Source organism: Salvia splendens, chromosome 5 (assembly GCF_004379255.2).
Source record: "Salvia splendens isolate huo1 chromosome 5, SspV2, whole genome shotgun sequence".
In the NCBI taxonomy this organism is placed as follows: domain Eukaryota; kingdom Viridiplantae; phylum Streptophyta; class Magnoliopsida; order Lamiales; family Lamiaceae; genus Salvia; species Salvia splendens.
Genome location: NC_056036.1, coordinates 31,638,572 through 31,650,213, shown reverse-complemented (window position 1 = coordinate 31,650,213; position 11,642 = coordinate 31,638,572). Strand labels below are relative to the sequence as shown.

The 11,642-nt window shown below is 40.6% G+C and overlaps 1 protein-coding gene across 4 annotated transcripts; it reads left to right on the top strand.

The window, feature by feature from the left end:
- The first annotated feature begins 207 nt into the window (after window positions 1-207).
- On the top strand, window positions 208-5,273 carry LOC121805391 (filament-like plant protein 7). Of its 4 annotated transcripts, XM_042205223.1 has the most exons (7): window positions 227-274; window positions 481-585; window positions 1,625-1,694; window positions 1,771-2,916; window positions 3,010-4,084; window positions 4,154-4,211; window positions 4,689-5,273. In XM_042205223.1, the coding sequence occupies exons 3-7, from the start codon at window positions 1,688-1,690 to the stop codon at window positions 5,163-5,165; spliced, it is 2,763 nt and encodes a 920-aa protein (XP_042061157.1). In that variant the 5' UTR covers window positions 227-274; window positions 481-585; window positions 1,625-1,687; the 3' UTR covers window positions 5,166-5,273. The 4 variants fall into 4 exon arrangements, with proteins under 4 accessions (XP_042061155.1, XP_042061157.1, XP_042061154.1 ...); XM_042205220.1 differs by having other exon boundaries at window positions 228-274; window positions 1,771-4,084; XM_042205222.1 differs by having other exon boundaries at window positions 248-274; window positions 524-585; window positions 1,771-4,084.
- Window positions 5,274-11,642: the final 6,369 nt, after the last annotated feature.

The window sequence follows — 11,642 nt, the reverse complement described above, 5'->3', positions numbered from 1 at the left end:
TAAAATGCTGGTTTAGTGTTCATTTTTGAAAAAATAAATATATAAAATCCACAATCAATTTTCTTTTCTATTATTATAATCCATCCACAAAAATTAGTCTATTTTCAAAATTTGATAACATAATCTATCACTTTTTCTTTTTCTTTTTTCTTTTTTCTTTTTCTTTTTCTTTTAGTAATAAAATATGTAGAGTATATAAATGTGTGTGTAAGTACGAGTGATATATTTGCAAGTTGCGATAGTGGTGTGCTCTCTGAGAAGCGATCGGAAACCGGTGAGTCATCGGAAACATGTGATTGCTATTATTATTAATCTCTTTAATCTACTTTTATTCATTACTATATTTCATTCTCTCCTTCCAGATTCATTTTTGCTTCTGTGTGTGTGTGTTGAGAGATTTATTTATAAGAAATTGAAGATTAGTATAAGAGTTGCGTTATTGATTTGGATTTCTGTTGCACTTCTTCTAAATTTTTTCAGGTGGATTAGAATTTTCATCATAAATTATTCTTCGATTTTCTAGTTGCAGCTTTTGAGGTATTGAAGAAAAAACCACCTCATTAAGGAGTAGAGCATGAAACTGAGGTTTTATTTCTCCATTCTTTCTAAATCTCTTCTTCTTTTTTGGAATTTATATCTTTGGTTTTCGTTAGAAATACAGCCTAAAAGAAAAAAAAATTTACAAAAATGGGTACTAAATTTATATGCTTTTATTTTTTGAATTGGAACTCCTCTTTTATAAGTAACTCGTCAAATTCGGGACTCAATTGGCACGTCATTTCTTGATTAACCAGAAGGGGAGATGTTAAGTTTTAAGGTTTAACCAACGTTTGTAATTACTTAAAATGTTGTGTTTAAATTTATGTATGAGTTGGTAGGTTTTAGTTTTACAACCACAATTTGTTAGCAATATCTTAGATCATGATTTGTGGTTTTTTCTTCTTGATTTTACTAATCTCTTGTTATATTTAATGTCATTAATTTTCATTCTTTTACTCCCGTTTTTCTTCACCTCATCGTATTGTTAGATGAATACCTCAGGGTGTGTTAAATTACATACGAGGGATAATCTTTATATTTTTGTTACAAGTGCATAAATTTTCATGGTTAGTAGTTCTATAATAAGAGTTTGTTATCAAATTGTTACGATAAGGTGTTGAAATTTATAATGTTAGCAACTACTACATTTAAAGGGTATGGTAAATAATTAAATACTTCCTGGTCCTATCAAGAATTAAATGTTTTCTCTTTTGGATTGTCCAAGTAAAAAGAGAATATTTTTATATTTTGGATTGTGCCATTAAAATTAAAACATTCTTAAAATGGAATCAAAATCATCTATACTTTTTCTTCTATCTTTATTAATTCATAAACAACACTACATAAAATTTCATATAAAAAAGCATATGCTTTGAGTTTGAGGAGTATGCAGCAACATGACTGAGGTTTTTGTTTGCCAGTTGCCACATTGCCGCATAGCATAAATAGGTTAAAAAATTGAGACTCAATAAATGTATATGATCTATTTTAATTTAAATTAAATAACCCAACTGTAACATTAATTTTCATCCATCATGTTCCATTTTTTACAGTTAAGTAACCATCCAATTTAATGTTTCTTCAGGTACAGCAACTTGTGACACAAAAAAAAAGCACAACATAACATTGTAAAGTAACAAGTCAAGCTATGGCAGGTAATCATCTCTCTCTCCCTCTCCCTCTCCCTCTCTCTCTCTCTCTCTCTGGATGAAACCATTCATGCTGCTGCAGGGTGGGAGAAAGCCAAGAAGGATGCCATTTCTATGAAGAAAGACCTCGACAAAGCGGTGCATCAGAAAGCCGCTTTGGAAGAGAGAGTCGGCCACTTGGACGCGGCGCTCAAGGAAAGCACGCAGCAGCTACACCATGTGCGAGAAGATCAAGAGAGAAGAATCCACGGAGCTATGATGAAGGCATCGGAAGAGTTTGAGAAGAAACGGATTGATCTGCAAGGAAAGCTAGCAGAAGCTGGCAAGAGGATTGCTCGATCAGAAGCTGAAAATTCCCAACTCCGTAATGCTCTATCCTCGAAGGAGAAGGACATTGAAGAGTTGAGCAAGTATAAAACTCAGGTCGAAGCTGATCTCAATGCCTTTGTGCTGAGAGTAGATTCCTCTGAGAAAGAAAAGGCTTCCCTCAGCTATGAGGTTCGTGTTCTTGAGAAGGAACTTGACATTCGGAACGAGGAGACAGAGTTCAATCGCCGCACAGCAGACATAGCTCAGAGACAACACCATGAGAGCCTGAAGAAAGTTTCCAAATTAGAGTCTGAGTGTCAAAGGCTGCGTCTCCTTGTGCGCAGGCGGCTGCCTGGCCCTGCAGCCTTGACAAAAATGAGGAATGAAGTCGAAATGCTTGGAAAGGATCAAGCTGGAACTAGAAGAAGAAGATCGAATTCTTTCATGATTAGCTCCGCTGATTATCATATTGATGATGCAGCAGCTAATACAAAGATCAATCTTCTAACGGAGCAGCTGCTTAGAATGGAAGAACAGAACAGGAGTCTTCAGTATGCACTTGACAAAAAATCAAGCCAATTTGAGTTTTCCAGCAACATGTATGCTCAGGCAGCGCCCAGGTCATCACAGGGCGATGCACAAGAGGAAGGATCGTTCAAGAAAGAGCGGACTGAGCGGTCACTGGCAGCACTGTCTGATTTGGGGAGTGATGACAAAGCTAGCTGTGCAGAGTCTTGGGGTTCTACATTAGTATCAGAGCTCGAGCGTTTCAAAAATGAGAGGCAGTTGGGCACACAATCTAGCGGGTACATGGAAACTCCAGAGATGAATCTCATGGATGACTTTGCTGAGATGGAAAAGTTGGCCATAGTTAGTATTGATTATCCGGCCACAAGCTCACGTCATTCCTCTGAGGAAGGTAATGGTCCCTCTGAAGGGTGTTCCTTGCCAATAATCGCTAGTGACATGGTTCCGGTTCATAGCAATGAATCACAAACTTTGATTTTTTCAGACAAGGATAATCAATCAGGAAACACTTCAGCCAACAGATTTCCCGAGCAGCTGGATGACATGCTGAAGATACTTCTTGAGTACTGTCAAGCATTGAAAATAAGCCCTCATGAAGTATTGGAGGATATGAAGGTTGCTTTAGAGCATAACAATTCAGACGCGGCGTATTTAAACAAAATAGGAAGTCAAAGCCATCTTCATGCAACGACACATTCCCCAAAAGTAAGCAGGCAAGCCTCAAATAAATCTTGCAACCTAGAGGCATCAGATACAGGAATTGCCAGTCATATCTCAAATACAAATAAGACTGATCAGATGGAGAGTAATGTGGGCACTCAGATAAGCAAGATTCTTGAGCTACTTGAAGGGATTAATATATTACCTCGAGATAATGGTGCACCAGAGGATGATAGGCGTTTACCATACAAGAATTTGGCAACGCCTACAGGCTATATGATCCGAGTGTTTCAATGGAAATCAGCTGAGCTATCTGAAGTTCTAAAACAGATTTTCCAAACTTGCAATGAATTGCAGAATGGAAAAGCCAATCTTGATCAATTTGTGCAAGTAGTAGCTTCTAGTTTGGACTGGTTGGTGAACCATTGCTTTTCCCTTCAAGATGTTTCGAGCATGAAAGATGCCATGAGGAGTCGTCTGGAGTGGGATGAATCAAGAAGTGAGAGCGACTTTGATAGTGGATCAGCTAATCACTCTACTGGTTCTAATAGAGTGAGCATCCAAAGAGAAGACACTAAAAAGTTGACTGTCGAACTAGAAAATACAGATTTGTCAACTATTGATTTTGAAGGGAGGGCTCAGTCACCAATTTTCAAGGCTGAAGCTTTCAAGAATCAACCCAAGAAGGAAACAGCTTTGCAGTCTATGGGCAAGAATGAAGAACAAATAAAAAATCTGAACATGACAGAGGACCAGGGGACCAAATTTATGGACACTAACCATGAAAAGAGAAACTCTCGCAAAAAAATATCATGTCCGGAGAATGATCCGGAAGATAAGAGTAACTCTGTTAAGAGACAGGAAGAGACATGCAGTAACCAAGAGACGCAGCCAAAAAGGTACATTTTGTTCTAATCTTTCTTAGGAAACACATTTTAGGCTTTCTTTTTCTAACTTTGTCATTTCAGCATGAGAAGCAACGAAGCTCAGGATGATGGAAAGCCCTGTGAAAAACAACTCAGAGATGTAAGTCTACGTCATCCATCATTCAACATTCCGAAATAAAAATGATTTACAATGATCTCAAATTTGCATAACTATCGATAGGTGTTGCAAATTCAATCATATTCTTCTAGGAAACACAAATTTTAAAAACACCGGTATCTATGGCTGTATTATCGTTAGCCACACACACATATATATATACATGCAAGGAAATTCATTCAGTCAGTAGAAGAAAAAAATAGCTCTTGTAGTTCTGCTGCATGTCTACGAATCTTAGTCCTGTACTTGAGATGAGCCACAATAACCAGATAATGAGAGGCTCATTCAAGAAAAGAAAGGCACGAGTAGTCTTGGAAGATAATAACTTTGCACTAGATGTAACTCCTCATTATTTTGAACATCAGGCAATTTGCTTGTCTTAGCTTCAAGAGTAAAAACAGTTGTTCGTGCATAATGCACCTTTGACTTCATAACCCATAATTACCTTTAATTTTCCAGGATTGGGAGATTAGTGCAGCTTCCGAGAAATTGGCAGAGTGTCAAGAAACTATCCACAATCTTGGAAAGCAATTGAAGGCATTGGCTTCACCAAGGGATGCAGCTATTTATGATACTGTTGTATATACACCTGCTGACTATGTAATTACCAGCACACCAACTTCTAAGAGAATCCTTAGCAAACGATTGTCTCTACTAGATAATATGCTAGCAGAAGACAGTGACAAAAATGGTGCTTCTCCAACAGCCACAGATCATATTCAAAATGGAAACATCGGTTCCATTGTAAGTACTAACGCTGCATCAGAGTCATGGAGCAAGTTTACTGATTTGGATGGTATCAAAGGCAAGGTAAACACAAAAGAAAAAGTTTCCATGGCTATTGTCCCTCGCAAGAAAAAAGAGGGACGAAACTTTTTAAAGAAGTTGTTTTTGTGGCAAAAGAAAGGCGACAGAAAGAAAGCACTCTTCTCTTAATCCGCAATGTCACAATGGAGCTCAAAATGGATTTCTATTCCTGATGTATTATTCTTCTACTGCCTATATAGAGGGTGAAGTCTTAACAAAGGCTTGATTATTTTTGTATATCTTGCTTTAAATTTAGCCACTAGATGGATTATTGCATATAATGAACTCAAAATAAAGATGAGAGTGAAGAGAGGAGGATAAGAATACCCATATTTCAGTGCTGCCACTGCTGGGAATTTTTCTTCAACTCTATAGTAGAAACGCCGCTTGTGAACAAAATATCTCGGTCTGCTGATAATTATTTGCTGTACGACATAAATATAATAATAGACATAGGAGAAAGAGCAAAAAATGCATGTTTGCAACATAGTGTTAGAAAATCAAAGCGAGTGAGAAGCCCTTCAGAAACTTTTGGTCAGTTTGGTTTCTTCAACAATGTAGAATAATTTCTTAAGCATGTTTCACAAAATTGAGGAAAACTGGCTGACTGCCAACATAATATAAAAGCCAAAATAGCTTCGATGTAATCAATCTCTGTGAAGAATAAAAGTGGCAATATCATCAAGTGCAGCCTGCCTGTAACAGTCAGCAACTCTCTCCACACATGCATCCCAGGTCCCTTCAACTGATGCTAAATCTAATAAGAAAGCAGCTTCGTCCAGCGCAATCTGAAAGGAGATCGACTCTTCAATAAGAACTCTAAAGAGAAATATATCTGGAGTTGGAAGGCTCAATACCTGAGCAGGCTCCTTTCCCTTTTTCAAGTCCTCTTGCCTTCCCTCATCTGTCACTTTCTCTTTTATGTACTCAATTTGTTCATCATCCCATTGAGCTATATCAGCAACTTCCTATTGACCATAACCGAAAAGTGACATATGAGCTTGTAAACATTAAATACCGAAACGACTCACAGAGACTGTTCAATGACAGATACCTGATACTTACAGCCCAGAGTCCACCATGGTGATTTCAGAGCACCCCTTGCAGCATCCTTTGCTTCTGCAGTTCGTCCAACTCTGTATGACAATGAAAGCATACCATGAAATGAGTAAACAGAAGGTCGACAAAGTTTGTCATAATGTACTGTTAAGGAACAATAATACGAACTTAAGCAGAACTTCAGCGTTGAACACAAAGGGCCGCCCAAATCCTGGAAAATGCTCCCTTTTAGTATAGAACTCCCCAGTTACCAAAGCTGAGACCTTACACAAGCATGTGTTGGGCATCACCAAAACATAATAAAAGCCAGTTCACTCAGTTATGCTTCTTTGTCAAAATTATCTTACATGGTCTCCTTTGTCAAAGTGCTGCTTTACTTTGCGTTCGAGTATGTCTGGAAACAAACCAACCTGCAGTATAATTATTGCTTTGTTAAATATCCAACAATTTAGACTGAGTGAAGTCTCTCTTTCAGTTACCTTCTTCAAAAGATATGACTCTAAGCTTGCAATCCCAGATGCAGCAAAATCACCCTTCTCATAAAAGTTATTTCCTGCATCAGCTGAAGCACTAAATAGCTCCTCGTTTCTTTCCTGGGGGCTCTTTACATCTTCTTCCACTAAGATTCTCTTGATATACTGCTCAACCTGTTGAGATGGCAAGACAGAGTTCACATATTACGCTTTCTATGCAAACACAAACCAGCAAAACATACAATGAAACATCGTGAAGCAGAACTTCCTCATTTATATGCATCTCTAACATAATACATGAATATCCACAGGTTACTCACATTTTTAGCCAAAAGCCAAACCCCATATTCACGAACCTCCACTACCGGCATCTCCATCCTTGTATATTTGAAAGTGATATAAATAGTCGAAAAAGTAACACTGAGCTGTTTATAACAAATGGAAATTACCCAGTAGGAGCAGTTGGCCACCGCAACAATGCGGTTACAGAACCTATAATCAGCAAAGTAAAGATGGTGTCAAAATATAAAGAAAACAACTTTCCAAATAAAAACCCCAAGTTTCCACATCGATGCACCTGAGTTAGTTTTGGAGAGGGGAACAGCAAGTGGAAGCAAACCTTGCTTAGCCCCAGGAGAAACAATTTGCTCGCCTGTTACGGTGTAAGATATGTCAAGCTACATCAAAGGAGATATCCACGGAAGGAAAAGATTACAAGAATAATTGATAGGCAAGAATTATGGAATTATGTAAATCATATATTTTCCTAGAATAACTTGGTATAGTTTCCATAGATAGTGGCAAATCCTCCCTATATAATGAGGGTTGTAATTCATCAAAAATACAACGAAATATACAATCTTCTCTACTCCTAAATCCTTTGTGTTCCAAATGCCTAGCAAGAGGAATTCCGCCTCTCTCGATTACCATCTTTGAGATGGTATCAGAGCAGGAAATCAACAAAAAACCTCAAATGGAGGTCAACCAAATACATACTCTCGAGCTATTGATCGAGACAATCTCAAATCTAATTGATTTGTACAAAGCCAACACAAATGCAGCAACAACCACGAAGAAGACGTACGCAGCGGCGGCCGTTCCACCCGTCACAGACAGCAGCGTCTGCGGCGGAAGAAGCAATACCAGTGGGAAGGAGCATCCGTCGCAGGTTGAAGCAGCGTCCTCCTTTCTCCGCTGCACAGCCTCTACCGCCGACGGTCTGGCCAAGGAAGTGAACAAGCAAATACTCCACGCCGCCTTCATCCCCTTCGGAGACATTAAGAATGTGAAGACGCCGCTGGACCAAGCCACGCAGAAGTCGGCGTTGGATGCCGCAGTTCCACCCGTCACAGATAGTAGAGTCAGCGTCGGCGGCGGCTGTTCCACCCGTCAGTGGAGCACCGATGCACCGTCGCCTTCCGGTGGCCACCGGACGACGGCAGCCGAGACGCCCCCCGGTGGACAGGACGACGGCGGCGCTATTGAACAGATCTCCCCAAACCGAGAACCGGCTAAGGTTTCAGGGATGAGGAGTATTTCACACTTCAAAGCTCCGACTCTTCTGAAATTCAAATTCGACCCCCCCAAGTCCCATATACTCCAAAACACACCACAGCTCCCCACTAAATACCAAAGTCAACCCCCAGAAAACCGAAAATTCCAATTCCGACCCCATTCATATCAAACATACCAGAAACCACCCCAAACCATTCATTAAACCGCAAAATCCACCCAAATCTTTTCCTAAACCTCAAATTGACCCCAATACAGCCAAAACATTGCAAATTGCACCCCAACCACCAAAACAACCCAAAACTCATCCATGTGTTCCGTGCAAGAACTCCTTTGAATCCCTTGCGTGTTCCTCCACCTCACAGTCACATAACAAAGACACCCAATGGATATTTGATTGCGGAGCTACCGACACAATGTCATTTGATCCCTCAGATTTTTTATCCATTTCAAAATCAGAAAAAACCTACGTCCAAACTGCCAGTGGAGACCTAGCACAAGTCCGGGGGCGGGAATAATTAATATTTCTCCTACTTTACGCCTGTCTAACTGCCTTTATGTTCCGTCATTATCACATAAGCTCTTATCCATTAGCCATGTGACTAAGGAACTGAACTGCAAATTACTGATGCAACCGGAATTTTGTATGCTGCAGGATATCAAGACGGGGACGATAGTTGGGCGTGACACTGAACGATGCGGACTGTACTATGTGGATGAGATAGCACAACAGAGTACTGCGATGCTGACTCACGGACTGACAGACAGGCAGGCTTGGCTTTGGCATCGTCGGTTAGGACACCCATCTATAGGATATCTTCGTTTACTTTATCCTAAATTAAATACTTCTATGCAGTCTTTTCATTGTGAAACTTGTTTGTTGGCAAAAAGCCACAGACACTCGTTTAAGTTGAATAATACTAGAATGAACAACCTTTTGCGTTGATTCACTCTGATGTGTGGGGCCTTGCACCTGTTACTGGGGGTCAAGGATTTCGTTATTTTGTGTTGTTTGTGGATGATTATTCTCGTATGACGTGGATTTATTTTTTGAAAAATAAGTCCGAAGTTTTTGAAAAATTCACAGATTTCTATACACTTATCCAAACCCAATACAATCAGAACATCCAAATCCTTAGGTCAGATAATGGGGGAGAGTTTGTGAATGGGAGAATGCAAGACTTTTTCCGAGAAAGGGGTTTAGTCCACCAAACTTCGTGTGCGTATACTCCAGAACAAAATGGGGTAGCAGAACGAAAAAATAGATACATCCTTGAAGTCACCAGAGCCCTCTTAATCGAGTCCAAAATACCTAAAACTTTCTGGCCCGAAGCCGTAGCCACCGCTGTGTATCTCATGAACCGCCTACCTACTGGAATCCTACAATTCAAAACTCCCCTAGATACTTTCTCCAAACATTTTGAATTACCATCTTCACTATCGCTTGAACCTAGAGTTTTCGGTTGCTCAGTCTTCGTCCATATTCCTAAACATGAGCGTACTAAGTTTTCACCTTGTGCCCTCAAATGTGTTTTCTTAGGGTATGGAAAAAATCAAAAAGGTTATAGGTGCTATGATCTAGCTACAAGCCGTATGCACACGACAATGAATTGTGACTTTGTGGAAGGAGAATACTGCTATAGCCAATCTAGTAGTCAGGGGGAGATTCAACCGGAAAATAATCCTACTAGTGACCTACTAAATTGGCTCCCTACACCTATGCCTTACCAGGGGAGAAACCAGTCAGGGGGAGAAGACGAGCCTAAGCCAAGTCCTGTCACAGACGTTGGTCTAACAGAGGAAAGTAGTGGTACCGTCGGGCAGTCGAATCCTATTGAACAGGACGAGGAGTTAGGTGCCATTGCTCAACCGTCAACCCCTTCTTTGAATCCAGAGGTAAACAATTCTGATCCGGATAACATATGGTTAGAAAGTACTAATGATGACAGGGACGGTGGATATGATGCGCAAACCAGTAGTGGAGACCAAGATATAGGGCAACCATATGAATTACCACCCAGAAGTACACGAGGGGTACCACCACGGAGATACTCTCCAGACTGGAAAGGGAGAAAGGCCAGATATGCAGTGGCGAACATTGCTCAAGGACAACTTTCTGAAATGGCCCGTGCGTTTGAAGCTGCCCTATATGAAGAAGAGGAGATACCACAGTCATTTGAGGAGGCCTCAAGACACAAACATTGGAGAGAGGCCATGAAGAAAGAAATAGATGCACTAATAAAGAATGAGACATGGGAGAAGTGTACACTGCCGACAGGGAAGAAGCCAGTCGGATGCCGAAGGATATTCACTATAAAACGGCGTGCAGATGGTTCAATCGAGAGATATAAGACGAGACTCGTGGCCAAGGGATACACACAGGTGTATGGTGTAGATTATGAGGAGACCTTCTCACCAGTTGCAAAATTGGACACTGTTCGAGCCTTACTTTCCGTGGCAGCATGCAAAGATTGGCCTCTACACCAATTTGATGTGACAAATGCATTCCTACAGGAGAATTGGAGAAAGACAAAGAAGTATATATGGAAGTACCCCCCGGATGTTCAGCAGAATTAGGAGCCGGACAAGTATGTCGCCTCAGGAAGACACTGTATGGATTAAAACAGTCTCCAAGAATCTGGTTTGGGAGGTTCTGTCAAGCGATGTTTAAACACGGGTTTAAGCAAAGCCATTCGGATCACACACTCTTCACAAAGAGAAGGGACGGCAAGATGACGTGTCTGATCATCTATGTAGATGACATGATCATTACCGGAGACGACACTGAGGAAATCCGGAATTTGAGGGAGAATCTGTTCAAAGAGTTTGAGATGAAAGATCTAGGAGCACTAAAGTACTTTCTTGGAATTGAGGTGTTGAGATCCAGACACGGAATATTCCTAAGGCAGAAAAAATATGTTTTGGATCTACTCGCCGAAACTGGGTTGCTGGATTGCAAGCCTGCAGAAACTCCAATGATTCCCAGCCATGGATTGAAGATAGAAGAGGGAGCTGATCTTGCAGACAGAGAAAGATATCAACGGTTAGTCGGGAGACTCATATACCTCTCACATACTAGACCCGATATCACATATGCAGTCGGTATTATCAGTCAATTCATGCACCGACCACAAGTCAACCACATGGATGCTGCCTTGAGGATTGTGAGATACCTAAAGGGAACCATTGGCTATGGAGTGTTCCTAGCGAAGAAGAATGATCTGGAAATCGATGGATATACTGATGTTGACTGGGCAAGCAACCCAGTCGACAGAAAATCCACAGGGGATACTTCACCTTTATAGGAGGAAACTTAGTCACCTAGAGAAGTAAGAAGCAGAAGGTGGTCGCTCTCTCGAGTGCAGAGGCAGAGTTTCGAGGAATTAAAAGTGGGCTGATGGAAATCATGTGGCTAAGAAGGTTGTTGACAATATTGGCTTTCCACCTACACGGAAGAGAAAATTGTTCTGTGACAATAAAGCAGCAATCAGTATCGCAGAAAATCCAGTACATCACGACCGAACCAAACATGTTGAAGTTGATCGTCACTTCATCAAGGAGA

What these genes read in the sequence shown, in the direction of transcription:
- LOC121805391 (XM_042205221.1), top strand. An exon ending in CAAGAGACGCAGCCAAAAAG is followed by an intron (nt 4,085 to 4,153) that starts GTACATTTTGTT and finishes TTGTCATTTCAG; the next exon opens with CATGAGAAGCAACGAAGCTC. An exon ending in GTGAAAAACAACTCAGAGAT is followed by an intron (nt 4,212 to 4,688) that starts GTAAGTCTACGT and finishes TTAATTTTCCAG; the next exon opens with GATTGGGAGATTAGTGCAGC.